This window comes from Protopterus annectens, chromosome 8.part0 (assembly GCF_019279795.1).
Source record: "Protopterus annectens isolate FY-2018-M chromosome 8.part0, PAN1.0, whole genome shotgun sequence".
NCBI classification, from domain to species: domain Eukaryota; kingdom Metazoa; phylum Chordata; order Ceratodontiformes; family Protopteridae; genus Protopterus; species Protopterus annectens.
In genome coordinates, this window is record NC_056741.1 from 175,818,568 (window position 1) to 175,839,926 (window position 21,359).

General features: G+C 38.6%; 1 protein-coding gene across 1 annotated transcript in view; it reads left to right on the forward strand.

The window, feature by feature from the left end:
* Positions 1-21,359, forward strand: part of LOC122808179 — a 444,989-nt gene that overhangs the window by 151,991 nt on the left and 271,639 nt on the right. The window contains exon 4 of the mRNA XM_044079146.1: positions 8,095-8,184. Within this exon, the coding sequence (XP_043935081.1) occupies positions 8,095-8,184 (90 nt within the window). The remainder of the gene's footprint in view (positions 1-8,094; positions 8,185-21,359) is intronic.

The following is a 21,359-nucleotide window of genomic DNA, read 5'->3' on the forward strand; positions in this document are numbered from 1 at the left end:
CCAGATTGAAGAAACTCCAGCTCTATTCAGTCGCATACCGTCTGCTCAGAGGTGACATGTGCCTGACATACAAGGCCATGTCCAACCCGGAATTAATGGACATGCTCCACCTCAAAAAATCCAAATCCACCAAAACCACTAGAGCAAGCGACTTAAACCTTAGCACGGATATAAATAGGACATGCTGGAGGGATAGATTTATCACTCAGAGACTCCCTATGCTGTGGAATAAAATCCCGGTCCATGTGAGGCAGAGCACCTCGCTGACTCTGTTCAAGAGAAATCTAGACCTGTGGATGGGAGATCGTAGGTTTACCCCGGGAATCATCTCTGGGTCACTGCTGGACAGAGGCACAACAAACTAATGGGCACAGTATTTTTTCATATAAGGGGTGGCGTAAGCCACAATAATTTGGGCTAGGCTTATAAATGCCTTAGGGCAGATAGCCTAGTATAAACCTATGAACCTATGAACCTATGAACCTATGATGCCATCTTTGCTAGGGAAGAGTGGATATATCATTTAAATAGTTTTCTTTTTATTCTAGCAGCTACAGAATAGAAAGGAGCTGTATGGCATAGTTACATTGTGTAGAAGTATATCTACTATGTATTCTTTGCTCTGTGATAGTCGCAAAGTAGTTCATATGAAAGGCTAGGCAGATGGTTATTTCCCTGTATTTTATAGCACAATGCAATAATGCAAATTTGTTGATGGAATTTGGTACCTCTGTCTGAAAAGAGATATACAACATTGCATGCCACTTCTGTTATTGGAAGTATGTCTATAAATAAGAAGTCAGAATTTGAGTGATTATATGAGCTGATAAAGTTCTTCAGTGTTCTGAGCTTAAGTCAGTTAAGTTTTAACAGTGGTAAATAGTGGTTTTGGCTGTCATTAAAAATTATGATGCCTGATAGGTATGTCCAGGTTTTACGGACTACTCAGAATGTGAGCAGTGGAATGCGAATGGATGGGTTGGGGGTCACAGTGTTGTTTTGATACGATTTCAGGTGGGCTTAAACTGTTTACATGAAGTTGGGGACAATAAACAGCCAGGTTTTTATTTGGACACATAGAAGTACAGTAGACTACTTTATGTTTCAGTGGGTTGCTAGGGTTTTGCAAATCTATACAATATGTTAAGTATGAGCAGATGACATAAAAATCAAAATTTTTCTAAGGAATATGATGTTAAGATAGAGTTCTCTTTTAAAGTGGACAATGCATGCAAGACTCTTAGACAATCAAAATGGCATTATAAATTGTTTTCTTCTACTGAGTTATACTTCATGATTCCAATTGGACTACTTTATTTGAACATATAATGTAGTACTTATTGCTAACCAAATGTTGTGATGGTTCCTGCAGACCTTCAAATGGTACATTGTGAGTGGATGTTGTTAACTGGACTGGACCATGCAGCAGAGTCAAATGGCAACTACTTTGGGCTGTTGACTATACAGACTTTTAAATGCAGTGTAGGAGGGATGTTTACAGCTTAATTGTGGTATAAACTTTAGAGATGCTGCAGGATGTGAATGTCTGCATGTTTAACTTGGTCTATTCTTCTTTGACCATAATGTGTTATATTAGAGGTAAACAATAACATTTAATAGTTATAAATCATTTATTTTATTTTGGTTTTATTTACCAGGTTAGTCAGTTAGGGTTTGATCAAAATTCTTTTCAGCAGAGGACTGGGGTGAAAAGTTTCAACATACTACAAACATTATTAAACCTATGTTCAGTAATATATATGAACAGACATTAAATAACACAGATTAACAGTTATACATTTGCTAATTAGATTGCATTCATCTCTAAACAGAGGCAGCAATTACAGTATAAAATATACTTATGTATTAGTAGATATTGAACTTTGAGCATTTGAAGAGGTGTATTAGTTGGCCTGTCAGACAGATAATAAATCATATGATTAGTGCTTAAAAATTCAAAGAAAGTGAAGTGAGGGAAAGAACTAGATATGGCAGAAAATGTTGATATTGTACAAAATAGGTGAGTTGTAAATCAGGTTTAGACATATATAGCTATAATATGGTTTACATTAGAGGTATAGAGGTGTAGATGAGCTGAGTCATGCGTTTCTCTGAAAATAGTTCAGAAGGACTTTGGTTCAATACTTGACAGTGGTGTCTTTATTGGATGGGAAACTACAAATTAGTGGATGGGAAACCACAAATTTGTCCCAGGGGTTCCACCTTTGTCCCTTACTGACAGGGGCGACAGGTGCTGACTGAGGTTTCTTTTTTTAGAAATAAACCCTTGGCTAGGCTTGGAAGAGCCCCAGGACTGTTAGCCTAGTAACCGCCTATGAATATAGCTATGAGATATTATCAAGTCTATTCAGGCACAAGAAAAGACTGGTGTGGGGTATACGATTCTGAATGAATAGAAATTGTTTGATTATATTGCAAGCTGGACATAACAGCATCATTTATCCTCTATATGTACAGGAACAGATCCATTGATTAGATAAGTGAATTTTTAGTTGTGTTTTAAATAAGTTTGCATTCTGAATGGATTTCAGTGATAGTGGGATGTGGTTCCATAGTTTAGTTTCACTATTAGAAAATAAAAAGTCATCTGCAGTATTAGATGATTTGGCTATAGTGATTTTTTTTCTAGAGTGTAAAATTCTGTTGGGGGGGGCACAAGTAAAGACTGGTGTGGGGTATACGATTCTGAAAGAATAGAAATTGTTTGATTATATTGCAAGCTGGACATAACAGCATCATTTATCCTCTATATGTACAGGAACAGATCCATTGATTAGATAAGTGAATGTTTAGTTGTGTTTTAAATAAGTTTGCATTCTGAATGGATTTCAGTGATAGTGGGATGTGGTTCCATAGTTTAGTTTCACTATTAGAAAATAAAAAGTCATCTGCAGTATTAGATGATTTGGCTATAGTGATTTTTTTTCTAGAGTGTAAAATTCTGTTGGGGGGGGTAATGTTGAATGCATCTCTCTCTAAACATACCATAAGTCTGCTTTTCTCTTTCATATTGCAATTCTTGTTTATATTATACTAACTTACCTTTAATTTTTGTATAAACTGGCTAAAACTTCTCTCACTATTAAATCATGGTCATATAGCCTATATCTAGGGTGGACGCGGTGGTGCAGCGGTTAGTGTTGGCACCTCACAGCAAGAGGTTCTCCAGTTTGATCTTTGGCTGGGGTGCCTTCTGTGTGGAGTCTGCATGTCCTCCCTGTGGTCGCGTGGGTTTCCTCTGGGTGCTCTGGTTTCCTTCTATAGCCCAAAGACATACTGTAGGTGGATTGGATACTTTAAATTGTCCCTACGTGTGAGTGAGTGTGTGCATGTGTGTGCCTTCTTGTGGAAGGTTGGGAGCCGGGCTGGCAACTCAACACCGTAAAACTCCACTGCCAATCTTGAGCGGACAGGTGATCTGCTGTGGTGACCCCTAACCAGGAAAAGCCAGAAGAAGAAGATAGCCTATATCTATTCATAATCAATGTTTTCATATTATGTCTAACTTGGTTTAATTATTTAAACTGTATTTGTTTTTTGTATTATTTCTAAAGAGTTTAAAAATATTATTCTTAAAATGTTTTGTAATACTTTGGAGTTTTTCTCTCATGGGCCTCTGCTGAAAATGGGCTCCTACCCTGTTGGTTTTCCAATAATCAAATTTCAATCAATCAATTAATTAATAAAGTTGCTAAGGGCTGGTAATTTCTTTTGATTATAGAGAAGTCTGTGTATTCTATTTAGCTGAGGAAGAGCTAGATGATGTGTTAGTTCTAGCCAGTTTAATTATCTCAGTGCTAGGCATTGGCGTATTCTACTGTTACTGCAAATTAGGCTATTTTATTATAACATTGCTCAAGTATGGATAGTTGTGAGACTGGAAGTTTAATGAAGACTGGCACAGAACAGAGGTGAGATGGCAGTAAGAAAATTGAGGTTATACATCTTCTAGCTATGTAAGTTTGGTGAGTTTTTACTTGGTGTAATGTAACTGGTTTTCATGAGTTTTTTTAATCACATGTGATGCATGATGGTTGAATTTCAGCTGGTAATCTATAATGACACCAAGTAATTTTGGTAATATTTTACATCAGTGCCCCTCGATGTGTAGTAGCAAGACTCGCCCAAACCCCACCCAATAGTCTGTCCTTGGCCAAATTTTTCCACAATACATGAATAAACATGACAATATTCATTTGGTATTACCAAAGCTGAGTAAGCAGTAACCATTCCAGGGGAAAATTTTTAATCAGAATTTAATAAAAGGATGATGCAGAAACATAATACATTCAGTGAAAAAACAGACAGTGGAGAGGTATGTAACAGGGATACAGTCATTGTTTTCCAGGAACACAGCAGCCTAATAAATTAGCCCAGTGAGCATGAGATAAATGAAATATCACTGACAGCCACAATGCTGTTGCAGAAACTCTTTATTACAGTACTTAAAAAAAAGAAAAGCAACAGTAAGTCTGCCCTAAGCCAAACATATAACCAGTTACATTACTGCTTTTTAGTGTAGCTTACAAATATTACTTTTTGTCCCCTGCACCCCGCCATGTATATACATACAAATACACCAACTCAGAGATCGCACTACATTGAGGATGAAGGTCATTAGGCATGCCAATCACTATGGCCACACCCATTCCGGCGTGAAAAGGTTGTGGGGTATTGTTGTAAAACATCGCCATAATTTTATATGGTTTACTTGTTTTGTCATGATGCCTTTGTCAGTGATGATAGTGAATAGTGCTGTTTGGTAGAGAATTGTTTTTGGATGAAGAACAATAATTTAGTTTTCTTAGGTGTTAGAAGTTGTGAATTATTTAACAATGCTTCAGTTGATAAAAGGGATTATTGAGTAAGGCCTTGGGGTTTAAAGAGAGATTTATCCTAACAGATTAGGGTTGAGTCATCAATGTATTCACTTATGGTATCATTATTTCTCACACTGTATAGATCATTGATGAATATGTTGAAAAGCATTGAGACTAATATAGATCCTTGTGGGACAATACTTAGTGGCAAGAAGGTGGAGAAATCATTTTTTTCCATTTCACTTCTTGTGCTCTGTTTTAGAGGTAACTATGGAACCACTGTAGTGAAAGGCTGGTGAGCCCTAAAGATGAATGTTTATGTAAGAGTATGTGTTGATAGTATTAACAAAAGTCAGCAAGCAAAAGTTGTGCTGTGATTAGGACAGAAGCCATGCTGGATGAAGACAGCAGCTGTTTTTCTATTGGATTGCTAATAAACTGCTTGTGAATACACTTTTCTGATATTTTTGTGAGGGGAGTTAAAATGGCAATTGACTTATAGTTTGAAATATCTGTATTAATTTCTTCCTTTGTTCAGTGGAAAAATAAATGATGTTTTTCTATACTGAAGAGACTTTGTTTTCAGATATGATTCTATTTATCAGAATTGAGAATGGATATACACTAGTCTCTTATTTTAAGATATTCACCAGATAAATTATCAGGGACAGTTTTAGTAGGCTTTAATTCTGAGGCATTTTTTATGGTGAATGGTTGGAAGGAGAAATGTTGGAAGGAGGTGTTTGATTGAGTAGGGACATCAAGTATCTGATTAGTCAGCTTGTTGGTTAATGATTGCACTGTCTGTATAAAGTGGACATTGAATTGGTTGGTTATGGCATTATTTTGTTTCTGTGTATTTGGCACTGGCTGTTTAGTTTGTCTTGCATTTAAACAGTTTATAGATCAAGTCTCAGAACAGTTTTGGATTGTTAATGTGAATGTTTTGATTGGTTAAGTAGTAGGTTTTCATATCTTTAATGATGTTATTTTGCTAGGGTTCTTAGATGTTTACATGCTAGTAGAATATGAGCTGCTCACCCACAGGGCAATTATTACAGAGAGCAATCAGTGTATGGCCGGTACAAAGCTATTAACAATGGGTACAAAGTAGAACAGGTGGCAAGTAGTGGAAGGGTGTGTAGTGAGATTCCTACCCTCAGATCAATTATTACCGAGAGCAATCAGTTTATAACCAGTGCAGAACTTTTAAAAAGGGGGCACAAAATAGAACATTTATTTTTCATTTACTGAAAGCAGACACCAAGAAGCTAGGTTGAAGTACTTTGCACATATACAGTATAGACTACTGGTCAGGAGAAAGGTCAGTGGCCAAATTAGTAAGTAGCCCATAGAGTGCAAGATCTTCTAGGAAAGTAAATGAATATGTAATGTGTTATTGGGGGAATACTTTGCTCCACATTTTGAGATATGCAGATTAAAGACTGAAAATATATGATTGATTGTAATATACTATATATATATATATATATATATATATATATATATATATATATATATATATGGATCCCTATCCCATGGTCGTGGTCGACAGGCCATATGATCAACTTTCATTTGGTCGACAGTTCATTTGGTCGACAAGCAGTTTTATGTGGGGGGCTTCACCCCCCACACCCCCTAACTATATATATATCAACTCCAGGGTTGCACAACATTGGGGAGGGGGGCAAATCTGCCTGTCGACCAAATGATTTGTCGACCAAATGAAAGTCGATCAAATGGCTTGTCGACCATCTCAGGTAGACCAATATATATATATATATATATATATATATGGATTCCATACACTAGATCAAATTTTCACTAATTCAAAATAGTGCATGGAATGCTCAGTGCAGCAAAAGTGCACTTAATTGAAAGTGCACTTACGCGAAGTTCAGTACAACAAAAGGGTGTTGTACTGAACTTCCGTGCAGTACTCATGGACCTTAGGGTTAGGGCATGGGTCATATAAGGGGATAGCCCATAGGGATATCCCCTTACCATGACCCATGCCCTAACCCTAAGGTCCATGATGACTGCAGCGCAGTGAAGGACATAGCAATGTCCTCCACTATGGTGCAATAGTGACCAACCTTAGGGTTAGGACATGGTTTAGGGTAAGGGGATAGCTTTACTAACTATCCCCTTACCCTAGCCCATGCCATCACCCTAAGGTCCGTGACTATCGCACCATATTGGAGGACATAGCTTGTTTTTTATGTCCTTCACTGTACTGCGGTGCTTTCGGTGAAGTGCACTTACATGAAAGTAATTGATTGCTGAGTGCTGAATTAACTTTGAGTGGTAGGATTGGTTGTTTTAGTAATGAATTAAAGTATTTAATTGCTGTTTAAATGAACTGTCTGATGAAGCAATGGTTACCATTGCGAAAGCGCTCACCATTTTGTATTAAAAAAGATTTTACTTTGTCATGGTTTAACTTCTTTATTCTAGCTACCTTCCTACTACTAGGCACTTGTGTTTCAACATTTTCAACAGTATAAAAGTAAATGAAATGCAGAACTCATTGAGGGAGTGAAGGACAGCTAGGAGGTTGTGGTTAGGTGGTTAGATTACAAGTCCCTTGGGGATGCAGGAGCACTGAGCTTGTTTGTGGAAGCATTTTTTAATTTGTGTTCTGAACTTGTTGATTTCTTTTAAGTGGGTTGGGATAGGCTGCCAAAATCAAGGAGTAATTGTTAATGTTCAAAACGTACATACACCAACTCAGATTTTATCCCTCTAACCCTCTATCTAGCTATGTATCTAACTGTCAAATGTTTAATGTAACTATGAAACATGCATAGCATAGTACCTATCTATTATATCACCCATACGTTTATTCATAGATTTGGACATTACAAAGAAGTTGAAAATAATGCCAGGTGCACTACTGCATTGTAATATTAGGCCATAGTCTACTCCAGTTAGGCATAACAAAAGGGAAAAAATGTGAGTGAATTATAAGTTGGTGCCACTTTTGTCAGCCCAACAGTACAATATGATACATCATTTAACTAAAGAGTCTGTACTTGCACTTTGCATAACTTCACAGAGAAAAGTCTGATGAAGATTATACAGCTGTGCTGAAATACATATTTACTACTTTATTTGATAGCAGAAAAAAAAATAATTTGATGCCACAAATCCCGCAATAGTTTTTATAGCATTTATTTTTATGTATATTTGAATGTTGGATGTATATAAGCATGCATGTGTGTATTTCTCAATTTATTTATTTATTTTACAGCAACTGGACTTGAGGAGGATCCCTGCTATTCTTTTGTTCGAAGTAACCTTCTATCATCTGGAGTCAATGGTGCAATGGACAATTCAAATGGTAAACACATTGTTACAGATATTTAAAATTCCTTTCTTAAACACTTAATGTATTGGTAAGCTTGGTGTAAGCATTGCATGGATTCTGCAATTTCAGGTATATATATTGAAGGTTAAAGTATGAATAACTGAGTATGCCTTCAGTGTTTCAACATTTTGTCAAAAACATGAAAAAAAACAAGGGTGAATTGGGTGGTCAAGACCCTGAATCCTGCTCAAGGATAGTACGGGTACCACCTCAGTAGCAGTAGACCATGGTAAATTTTGCATTTTTGATTAAATGGCTAACATTGGAAATGTGATTACTTAATCATAAAAATATCTCATTTTGATAATTTTGTTTCATATTTTCTCCAAGGTATCTTTCCTATAGCAAGCTATCTGTATATCTTACCATCAGACATGTGTTAAAGGTATCTTATTATAGACTATACCTTGTTTGTGCATAAACATTGGAAGTAATTCATTTTTTTAACTTTCATCTGTATTGCTTCACCTTTAGATGTGTTTATTTTCATTTAGTTACTTATTTATCAAGGTAAGTGGTCTTGTCCAGGTAGCAAAGAAATAACTAAACCTCTGATGCATTTACCTGTATTTATACCATGTACTAGCAGATAAAGCAACCTTTTTTAGTTTACTATCACCAACAAGATAGTACAGTTAAAGGTGTTACAGCATGAACCCTCAGATTAACAGATGTTTTCATTTATCTCTCACCTGGTTTCATTGCTATTTGACAAATAAACAGCGATCAGTAAAATGGAAACAAGAATTCTCCCCTTTCCTTCCAGTCACAGTTGGAGTCCCACAAGGATTAATACTGGGCTCACTTCCCTTTAATATATTTGTAAACAAACTCAATACCAGCACAAAAAAGCAAATATAATTCAGTATGCAGATGAGCTGCTCAATGTCTAGAAACTTTAGCCAGAGGTCTGGAGTGCATCTGCACTGAAATGCAAGGCATCCACTAAAACAAATGAAAAGAAAAAACTTGGTTAACTGTATTTAACTGAAATGCTGCTTCATTGTTGCTGTTTGTTTAAGTCCAGCTAGTCCACTTCCTAGCCCACTTCCTTCCTCATACCACAAGAAAAATACTGCCACAATGGATGGCAGTTTCCTATAATTTCTTCTGCCAACTTGATTAATATGGGTATCTTGAGGCAATGTAGCAATTGCTCCATGTATTCTGACAACCATTTACTCCTAAAGCAAACTAACACCCTATGTGAGAGATACAAAAAGCAAACTAGACATCAAACAGGTTGTCAGCAGACATGCTTCACGTCTCATGCAAACCAGACCTCTCACACAAAATAAGGTCATGACTCATAACCCCACATATGTGGATGTACTCACTAAATGACTACCAAAAGAACAGAGACATCCCAAATGCATACCACCTACACTTACCACTAAGCAAAAGAAACTACTACATGTATCAACACACATACCTGTGTCTCAACAAATAAGCCTCTAAGGCAAAACACTTCAAATGTCTTGGTCATAGGCGACTCCATAGTGAGACACACAGATGTCCCCCTCAGCAGACTGGACAAGGAGAAGGTCGTGGTCAGGTGACAGGATCCAACAAATCATGTATGCACTCAAGCCACTCAACAACAAGTACCGTTATGACTCTGTCATGGTCCATGTTGGAGTGAATTACTTGAGACGTACCTCTCTGGACTATATGAAGAGAATCATGATGGAACTCTCTGACTATGTGCCCTAGACAGGTATGTCACTAGGCCAAAGCAGCATTCTAACCTTACATATGATGATGCCACCATTTAAACAATAAATGATTGACTTCAGCAATTGGCTCAGCTTCTGGTCTCAGTCTAGGAGGATCCAGTATCTGTTGGCCTGGGAAGATATGGTACACATACCTCACTGCTTTGTAGAGATGGTCTGCACCTGTCCCCACAGGCTTTTGGATACTGACAATGACTCTTGCCTCTCCCATAGTGCCTTTTTTAGGCAATGTCAAAAAAAAAATTTCCGATGTAAAAAAGTCTAATCAAGACAAACTCAGGGTCATACTGCTTAATGCTAGGAGTTTAAAATTAAACTGCACTCTCTGGAAGCACTCCTCACCTTAGAGGATGCTGATGTCTGTGTAGTTACTGAAATATGGTAAAAGGCTGCTCAGAACACCATGGCCGTGCAAGGCTACAATGCCTTCCACACATTCAGACCTCAAAATGAGCATGAAGGAACCAAAGATGGAGGTGTATCCATATTCATTAAAACCAAATATACTTTGAGACTGGTCAAACAGCATCACTCTCTCAAACTACTCCATGTCCAATTAACTATTGTGAAAGTACCACGACGCATCATGGCTAGCTATAGATCCCCCACCATGAGCCAGGATAAGCACATTGCCTACCTTGATTTACTGGAATCCTTTGCCATACAGCCCAACACCTTAGTCATGGGAGATTTCAAATATCCTTCCATAGACTGGGGGACATACATGAGCAAACAAGGGCTCACCCAGAGGTTCCAGTACTTTGTTAACACAAATGCTCTGGAACAGATAGTCTGCACCCCCTTTAGGGGTTCTAGTGTTCTGGACATAGTACTTGCCAACATGGATGAGGTCACTGTACTTCCCAATGTGTGATGCCCTCCCTGGTTAGGTCAGAGCAAAAATCGGTCTTGTTTGAAGTAACTGCTGAAACTGACACCCTCATAAGAACAAAAATTATAAAAAACCTTTCCAAAGCTAACTACAGCCTACTAGGCAATGGTATAAAAAGCTTCATACCATCCACAATCACAGACATCAATGATCACTATGAGGAATTGTATGGAAATGCCCTGTACAAATACTTAGGCAACTGCATAAATTCTGCTGTATCTGACAGGATTAAAAGCGGTTCTTCCCATAAAATCAAACCACCATGGTGGACTTCAAGTATAAACAGATTATATAACAAGAGAAAGAAATTGTTGTCCAAAAGCAACAAGGATAACATTTGCAGAGGAAGAGTTCCCTCCTAAGTCGAAACAAGAAAATCAGAAATCTCATAAAATCTTCTACAGCAAATAATGAAACTAAAATCACATCCATTGCCAAGAATAATCATAAGGGATTCTTTACCTGCATCTTAAGTCTAAAAGGAAATGCCCAGCTATGTGTCTAACTGGTTGTAGATGGGATCATTCATACTACACCAGAAGATATTGCCAACCTGCTAACTGACAGATTCAGTCAGTGTAAACTTCACCCCCCTATCCTCACCTACCACATCCCAAAGCATACCTGACATCGGCCCTCTGTCTACTATCTCTAGAGAATAGGTCATCTCTGCACTCACAAAAGCAAAATATATGGCCTCAATGGGACAACTGACAGAAAACACTTTGTCAAAATTGGTTGCTCCACCTCCACCAGTAGACCTGTCACCAGTGGAGTACCACAGAGGTCTGTGCTAGGTCAATTACTGTTTGGCATCTATTTCTCAGAAGTTCAGGACAAAGTAGATGGTCTTTGGCTCACCAATTTGCTGATGATTGCAAACTGAGATCAATCATTGAGCCCCCCAATGATGTCAACATATTACAAGAAGGGCTAATATAGGATCATAAGGTCATAGGATTTTACCTAGTCTAATGGCCCCAGAGCCCTTACAAGCTGAGCCAAGTTCAACCCATGTTCCTAAGGGTATCTGCCTCAAGCCGACACTAAAATCAGCACTTATTGCCTCTGTCCAAGAGGCACACAGGAGGAACCCCCAGGGTGAATTTCTGGTTACCCATCCAATCATCCGAATTATGCTTAAATAGGGCCAAAGAAGGGCTTTGTTTGACATGAATAGTAAGCTTGTTCCAAAGGTAGGGCAACCCTTGTGAGACAAATCTGTCTGTCCAGCAAGTTCTGTTGATGTCTCATACCAGGTTAAGGTCCTTTGAGCGAGTGATACATGTACCATTTGACTTGTGAATGTGCAGCATTTCCATTAAAGCTGGGTCATAGATTGCTCTATATGCAAGGCACAGGTCATCTCTCAGCAGTCCAGTCTGTCTGCGTAAGACAGATCTTGAAGACCCTGAATTTTCTTTTTAAGGAACCTTTGTGGTCTCTCCAATTGCTGCAGGAGTTTGGAAAGGAACATACCAAAGGGAGCATTGTACTCTATTATTAGCCTGGTGAGGGAAGAGTACAGGGGGGTTATAACCTTTTTTTTTCCTGGAGGCAGTGCCTTTACTTATGAGATGAGCAATATAAAATGCCCTTCTTACCACTGTGGAGACATGGTGATCGAAGTTAAGGTTGCCAAGTGCCCAGATCTCTCACCACTAACTGTGTGTTTAGGGTATTGCTATTGAAGTGGTAGTTTGCAAGAACATCATCCATGCTAAACGGAATGATAATACATTTTTTGCACTAAATTTAAGACCATGACTTTGACACCACTCATTAGTCTGCATAAGACCTTCTTGCAGGATGTTGACATCACTAAATGTTTCAATGTTCACTCCCATTTAGTTTTAGCCTGTACTTTGGCCAAGTAGATTCTAAACAGTAGGATATACCAGAGCAGATCCCTGTGGAACGCCACTGATTATGGGTCTGCTGAAGGAGGTGGAGTCCCCTATTTTGACCATATGAATTCTATCAGTGAGCCAGTTTACAACCCATCTGACAATATGTGTATTGATACCAAGCTGGGTGAGTTTATCAATGATTCCTGAGTGGGGGACTGTGTCAAAGACCTTGACTAAGTCTAGGTAGGCTGTATGCAGAGATTTTACCTCATCTAGGGCTTTGGTGACTGTCTCAAAGAAGTCCACCAAGTTTAACAGGGATGGTCTTCCCTTGACAAAGCCAAACTGTGAAGTCAAGCTTTTGGAGATTTCCTATATGTTTGTTAATAAGGTCCATGATGATTCAGTCCATGGCTTTGCAGATAAGGCTGGTCAGCCTAATGGCTCTATAGTTTCTGAGATCTGTGGATGCACCCCCTTTCCATTCTGCTGGGACAAAGCCAGTGCTTAGGCTGTGATTGAAAGGTGTGCCCAGTAGTGATGCTAATTCCAGTTTTAACCCATGTAGAACACAGCCCAGGATGTTGTCTGGTCCCATAGAGACTTGTTTTTGACCAAGGATAAGGCATCTAAGACCTGCTCCTCAGTGATACTAGGTGGGGAGCAAGTGTTAGTGATGCTTTGGTGTATATGTGGCAGGGAAAGGGGAGTGAAGTTTTCATTGAACCTATCAGCCAGCAGGTTTGCTATATCCACAGGCTCTGCATATGTAGTACTGTCAAATAAATTGTTAAAATCAGACTGTAAAAATCATTAGGCTTTTTAAAATGACAGTCAATAACACAGGAAGCTCAAGTTCAAAACGTTTTACTAGTGTACACCAGGAGGCAAAAAACTATACAGTACAAGTATAGAGTTTTGACTGACTCTATACAGGAAGTAACTTTGTTTATATAGTATTTACAATCAGCTTTTGCCCACCTTACTGACGTGGTCAGTCACAGGGCATTTACATCACTACAGTCCACAATATTCTATTCATAAGAAGGTGCTGAGGTAATGCTTTTTAAAGTTTTCCCATGAGAATAACACAGCCTTGCAAGGCACCTGGTCAATTACAATGTTTTTCTGTAAATGTTGCTCTTTCAAGGTTCCAGGCCTGTTCGAATACAATAGTCAGTTCATTTCTTAATACGTTCCTTTGTCTCTCTGGTAAGCAGCTGTACTCTATCTTCGATAGAGCTCACAAGGCCATCCTCCTCAGTGGAAGGAAGAAAGATATACATGTACATACATTTATTTTTCTCTAACCCAGCAGATAATTAATGCTGAAAGACATAAACCTGCTGAACCGGTTACTGCCAGGGTCAGAGTTCAATCACACTGCAGCTAAGCTTCAGGCAATTACATGCAAGATCATTTCTACTGCCATATTGTAAAATAGAATAAAATACATTATATACTATTTGCTTCTAAACTAGCACTTCATATATGTTTAGATATATATTTTTCTAACAAGTACCATTAACAACAAGTTCAGTGCAAATCTGGGCCTTACCGTTGATGCTACAGATGTAACTAAAGAACACCTTCTGGTTATCCTTATTTAGGGAAGCTAATCTGGATCTGTATTTAGCAATAGAGGACTTCACTATGAGTCATATTTGCTTGTTTCAGTTGAGGGGGGAGTGTTTCCAGTTTTGAGATCATCCCTTCCTGCTCTTAGAGAGCATTATCTTTCTCTTATTATATAGCCTATTGATGGCAGTTGTCCACCAGGCAGGTTTTTTTTTGAGGATCTTGCTTTGGTTCTATCAGGTATGGCAGAGTTAAAACAATTGTACAGATGTTCTTATAAAGTATTAGTATATAACTCAGTATAGGTGTCTGTTCCATCAGTGGAGGGAGGAGTTATGAAGCTATTTATGCTATCATGTAAGAGGTTGTAATCTGCTTTGCAGAAGTCTTTTAGTCTAGTTATTACTAAGAGGGGGTTTTGTGTTATAGTTACTTCTAGTGAGATTGATATGTGGCCAGGTCTCACCAGGAATGGCCAATCACTGGGGGTGGTGCAGCAGTCCCCCAAGTTAGTGAGCACCAGATCCAGGATGTTTGAGCCCCTCTTGGGTGTGTCAATCAGCTGGTCCAGGGCACTGGAGTTAATGAAGTCCAGGAATCTTTGAGCAAGTGAGTTAGAACAAGTATAATTTGCCCAATCAATGGATAGATAATTAAAGTCACCCAAAACCAGGGTGTTTGGTTGTATCTTGATTGACTCAAGTAGATCCAAGTAGGCTGAGTGGATGTCCTGATTCTTGGAGGGGTCCTATAGCTGGCAATGACCTGAAGATGGGTCATATCTACAGTCAATTGCACCTGAGGTAAATCAAGGGAATCATGCTGTTTAACCAATCTAGAGGTGTATTTATCTTTAATGAATATTGATACTTCACCTCCTTTAGTTCTCATGTCTTCAATTTGTGGTCTGAATGTGTAGAAGGAAATGTATCCTGGTATAGCTGAGGTGGTCTCTGCAGTCTTAAACCAGGTCTCAGTGACTACACAAATGTTAGCATCTTTCAAGGTAAAGACTGCTTCCAGTGAGTGCAGTTTCTGGTTTAGACTTCTTTCATTTAGCAGCATAACATTGTGGTTGTTTTATCAGATATTTTTACTTCAGGAATTTTGTTCTTGTGACATTGCCTAAAATGGCACTATGGGCTGGCAAGAGAGCCAGTTACAGAAATCCCAGGGGTGTCAGATGAAGACCATCTCTGGCAAAGCATCGAAGTCTGTCAACCATGTTTTCTCAGGCCTGAGCGAGACTGAATCCCCTTTGAATTACACCAGAAACTAAGCCAATTGTTGAAGTCAATCATTTTTTGTTTGCATGTGAGGTATTATGCTAGGTGAAGGTAAAATACTGCTTAAAGCTAGGGGCATACCTGCCTGAAACACATAATCAGAGAGCTCAGTCATGTCTCTCTTTATATAGTTCAGTGAGGTACATATCAAGTCATTCACACTAACATAGACTGTGATGGTGTCATAACAGTGCCTGTTATTGAGAGATTTGAGTGTGTGTGTGATGTGGCAGATCCTGGCATCTGACAGACAACTAACCATGACTTCTTCCTTATCCAACCTGGTGAGAGGGACATCTGTGTGTCTCACAATTTAGTCACCTATAACTAGGATGTTTGTTTTTGTGTTATGCCTTAGGGGCTTGACTGGTGAGACACTGGTATGTGATATATTATGTGTACTATGTACTGCAGTGGGTGCATTATGTGACTCTTGCTTGTGTTTGTGAGGTCCCTGATGTTTAAGTAAGCTTCTGATGAGAACCTCCATAGTTTTATGTGTTGTTGGTTTGGTAGATGCAGAACGTGAGGTGTGCATGCTGACAACTTACTTAGTATCAGAAGAACTGACAGGTGAGTGAGAAAGCCTGTATTCTAGGTTCTTGATATAGATTCATCTCTCACATAATGAATTTGTGTGGACTAGAAGTCAGTTATCAGTGCACATGAGGCAATTGCTACATTGCCTCAGGATGCCCATGTCGACCAGGGTGGCTGGGAGAAACTGTGGGAAAATGTACATTCATAATGCTAGGCAAGTTGATGTGGTTAGAAAACAAGGATTGGACAGGAAGGACTAGGTAAACTAGAGTACAGGAGAAGTGGACAAAAAATATGAAGTGCTAGTGGGTAGGATCTGAGTTGGTACCTCAGGAGCTACGCTGACTGTATCATCTGTCAGTGAGGGACAATCTTGAGAAACAGCAGAGTACTAAGGGAACATTTGCAAAAAGAAGTGTTTGCGTCTATAACTACCAATGGTGCCCACCACTGATCGACAGTGCGATATGCACAATTAAGCGTAAACCCACACAGCAAACTGATTTAAACAAATTAACCAATAAAAATGCTCAAAACTGAGCCTTGTTCCAGCAACCTTCAAACAGATGAGTTCTAACTGCATGTTCCTGCCACTAGAGTACAGGGGAACCCTCTCCAACAAAAGATGTCTTAGTTTAGTGTTCAAGTTATACAGCAAACAAAGTGCAACAATTTCAGAAAAAAAAAACAGTTCAAATAAGCAGTGATGTGGTAAAGATGTAGTTTAAAAGTGCAATATACAGTGAAAAATTCTACTTAAGTTTTGCAGAGATCAGCGGGTTCCTTTGATCAGATAAGCACAGCAGAAGTTGGCATAAAGGTTAAGGTGTTTACCTTGGAGATACAAGATGCAGTAGCTAGTTGCCAAACTCTGTGGTGCCTTGTTAAAACAAATGCAAACCCGCACAAATGTGGTGCTTATGTAGCAAATGAGAGCAAACTGATTTAAACAAATTAACCAATAAAAAAGCTCAAAACTGAGCCCTGTTCCAGCAGCCTTCAATGAGATGAGTTCTAACTGTACACTCCTGCCACTAGGGTGCAGGGGAACTCTTTCCAACAAAAGATGGCCTGGTTTAGTGCTCAAGTTATAAAAACAGTACTAGATTTAGCAGGTCTGAATCTCTAGTCTATGCTCAGAAGGGCAGAGGAAACCCTCTCCTCCTACAAGAGTGTAGACCACAAACCTTCTTAATGTAAAATACCTAGCCTGAAGCCCAAGCACTTAACTCATTCACGCCAATGGAGCTCAGGAAATTTCCACTGTAACTTCCTATGGATAGAGCCTAAGCCTTTTGTCAGAATCCAATTATGTCCTCACATTTCAAACAAATGTTCATATATGTGGAACGATAAGGGTTATGAATGACATATAAATGCCAACCCCTTTAGCACAAACTATTTTTATAGTGGTAGTATTCTTTAGATTTAAGGTCTTAAATGAATTTTATAAGTCACAGCAAACACAGTAACTATCACATCTGCAATACTTTGTAAGCAATTTACAGAATCTCAGCAACCACTTAAGTTACACACATACTGTTAGCAGTATTTTATTCATCTGAGAACTTTCACATGAGGGTAAGGAGTTCCGTCTGTGTTACCTGGTTGTTCAGATATTTAGAAAAATGTGAAAATTATATATATAAATGAGTATAATAAAAACTACATTTAATATCTATTTACCTGCACTAGACACAGGTCAAATATTAATGCAGTTGAGTTTGCTATTTTACAAGCTTTAAGATGAAATCTTTTATTACCTTCTACATAGCATGGTTTGGGAATTATTGATGTAGATATGAACAAGCAATATCTGACGCCTAGAGATGTCAGTAGGAGTTAACTGCAGATGCACCTGGAGGCATCATTCGGATGTAATGAGTTTACCAGAACTATGATAATTTTAGAATAACAGACACACTAAGCCTTCAACCAGCAATTCCAAACTTAAAAGGATGTAAGCTACCTTTCCTGCCACAAGAGTGTAGACCACAAACCTTCTTAATGTAAAACAACTGGCCTGAAGCACAAGTGCTTAAACCAAAACTAAGAAACTTGGAATAGCAGTTACAATTTAATCAGGCTACTAACACGTATTAATAAATGCATCAGAATAAATGCAATTGAACACCTTTAAGAACAAGTAGCAGCACCAAAATAAAGTAATAAAGTAGGAAGAAACAAATACAGTAAAAGCAGTTGAATGAAGTGTACTTTTTAAGTTAAGTGGGAAGGGAGAAAAGAGAAGATAATTCAAGGTTAAGAAACCAATGATCTCTCTGCACTCAGCAGAATGGGCTGATGAGATGATACTAGGAGGAGTGACTAAAATCAGATTACTAGTAGGGGTAGGCAACTGAAAAGCCACCAACTTTAAGAATACAACATGAGTTGTGAGGGTGGATGGGTGGGAAAAATAAAATGCAGACAGAGATCAACAATATTTAGGTGGTGTACAGCAAGCAAGCCAAACACATACTCCAAATAAATAGAGATATTTTTAGCTAAATGAGGAATGCTATTTCTCAGCTCCTCCCACTAATTAGCTGATGTTATTCACTGTTTGCAAGGGAATTCTTTGCTAACTTTTCTAACTGACTGTCAAGCAGTTGCTTGTGTATACATCTTTCCATAATCTTAGATAAGGGAGAGAGTAGAGCAATAGGGCGAAAGTTGGAAATATCAGTTGAATTTCCACCCTTATGAAGACGAATAATGTGGGAGATTTTCCAAAGTTTAGGGACGTATCCCTCAGTGATGGTTTTGTTGATCAGTATGGAGACTGGATAGGCTATTGATTTGGCTGCTAATTGCAGGTATTCTGGAGGTAGTAGGTCAGCAGAGGGAGCACATGGTTTAAGTTTTTTGATAAGGGAAAGAATGTAAGATGTTGGAACAGGTTGGTAAAGAAATGGGGGAGGTGGGTTTAAGTGGCTGTTAGGTATGTTTGTGTTTTTGCTGGAGAGTTGACTGGCTAGAGTTTGAAATGTTTCGGTGAAAAAGGAATTAAAGTCATTAGCAATGTGGTTAGGATTCTTTATGTCTGAGCCTTGTGGGTTGGGTGTGACAGGTTTACTTGGCTGTAGTAACTGCTTTATGTTTGCCCAGAACTTTTGTGGGTTATTTTGGCGAGATTGCTGTGGTTTCAGGTAATATTTTTTTTTATCAGTCATTATTGCTTTTTTGGCCTCATTTCTCAATTGTTTGAAATGTTGGTAATCAGTAGTGTTTTTAGTTAAGTGAGATTTTTTCCAGATTTTATTTCTCAGGTTGATTTTTTGTTTAGTTTCTGTTGAGAGCCAAGGGGAAGGTTTACTTTTAATTCTAATAGAGTGAGCGGGGGCATGGTAGTTGAGTATGGCCAGAAACTTAGCATTAAAGAAGTCAACAGCTTCATCAAGAGGAAGATTTTTTAAAGGTGACCAGTTACATGCTTTCAGTTCTCCTTGAAATAGCTCAAGGTTGAATTTTTTTTTGGTTCTGATTGTTCTAGTTATGTTTTGGGTAGGGGGGTTGGTTTTGAGCCTGATTATGTAAGTTAATATGTGATCACTTATACTATCAGGAAGGATTCCTGTTTCATAAGTATGGAGTTGGATGTTGCTGAGTATCCAGTCTAAGGTACTTTCTTTTTTGTTAGTTTTATTTATTCTAGTGGGGCAGGTGATATTTTGAGAGAACCCATGAATGTTAATATGGTTAGTAGGGTGCTTGTTGTTGCAAGATTGCCAATCAATGTTTAAGTCACCTAGGATAATTGTTTCTTGGGGTAAATTTAGTGATAGCCAACATAGGATGTTTTCAATGGTAGAAATATTATTACCTGGGGGGACATAGATGCAGATAATAAAGATAGATTTGACTGAGTTTAGTTTAAGTTTGGTAATAAGAATTACAGCATTAGAGTCCTGAGGAGGTTTTTGGTGGAATGTGGTTATTTCAAGGCTTGATTTATATAAGATAGCTATTCCACCACCTTTTTTAGATAGTCTGTCAAGACGCAAGATTTTATAGCCAGGAGGGATGACTTCTGTGTCTTTTGTTGAAGGTTGTAACCAGGTTTCTGTTAGACAAATAATATCAAAGGAGTAGAGTTCTAAGAGAGCATGTAGTTGTGTTGTTTTATTATTAATGCTACATATGTTGAGGTTAGCTATTGAGAGTGAGTTGTTAGTTTTTTTAAGTAAGGAGTTAGGAGTGGGGTTTTGATAAATGGTCTGATTTATAGATTTATAGAGGAGGTAATAGGACCTGAGTTAGGGTGAATATCTCCACTGTGGAGTGAGCGTAGTAGGGATAAATATATAGTGTTTATATATTTACTTTGAAGAGGGGGTAGCCTTCTAGTATTCAGGTGAACATACTTTATGTGGGTTATCCTATGATATTTAGGTAAAAGATAGCTAGGTGTTGAAGTGATGTTAATGTGATGATTATGGTTGGTTGGAAATGAAGAGGTAGGATGTTTAGTTGGGGTGGGTAGGTGTGATAGTAGAGGGTGTTCATAGGAGGTTGTAATGTATGCTAATATTAAAGGTGAAAGAAGTGAGAGCATAAGTAAGGTATGTATGAGTACTAGGGAGGGGAGTTTATACATTGTAAAGGTGGATAGTAAGTTCAAGTTATAAATTAAGTGTAGGTGGTGTGTTATTGCAAAGGAAAGGTATTGGTGGTAGTGAAAGGGAGTGGTTAGAGATGAAATATGGAGGGAAAAGAGAAGATTGGTTAAATGGTGGAGAGGTTGTGATTGGAGCAGAAGGAGAGGGGGTGTGACTAGTTAGGTAGAAATGTGATGATGCTGGGGGTGGGTGGAAAATGGGGGTAGGGTAGGGGAGCGGAGTGAGCCCGCAGGGCGAACGGAGTGGGTAGAAACAAAGGAAGGGAAGTTAGCAGGAAACAATCAGGAGTGCAGGTAGCTGCAGTTGGAAGGTAGGATATTAGTGGAGAGGTTTAAGCTAGAGGGGAGTCTAGGGAAAGAGACTGTTAGAGGAGTACCGACTGAAAGGCACTATGTATGCAAGAGTAGGAACAAGCAGGAAGCTTAGTAAATGGATTGAGTTTACCAAGATAGCACAGGGAGAGAGGGAGAGCTAGAATGGCAGGGAGAAGGGTGCCCCATAGTGGGCAGTTCTGGAATTGTAGGAGAGTTTGTGAGGGAGCTAAGTAGTGTAGGAGGGTGGAGAAAAAGAAATGCAAGTGAGAGGTGGTAAAGGTAAGTAGAAGAGTCATGTAGGCTGTTAGGTATTACAGAAAGTGAGTAAGG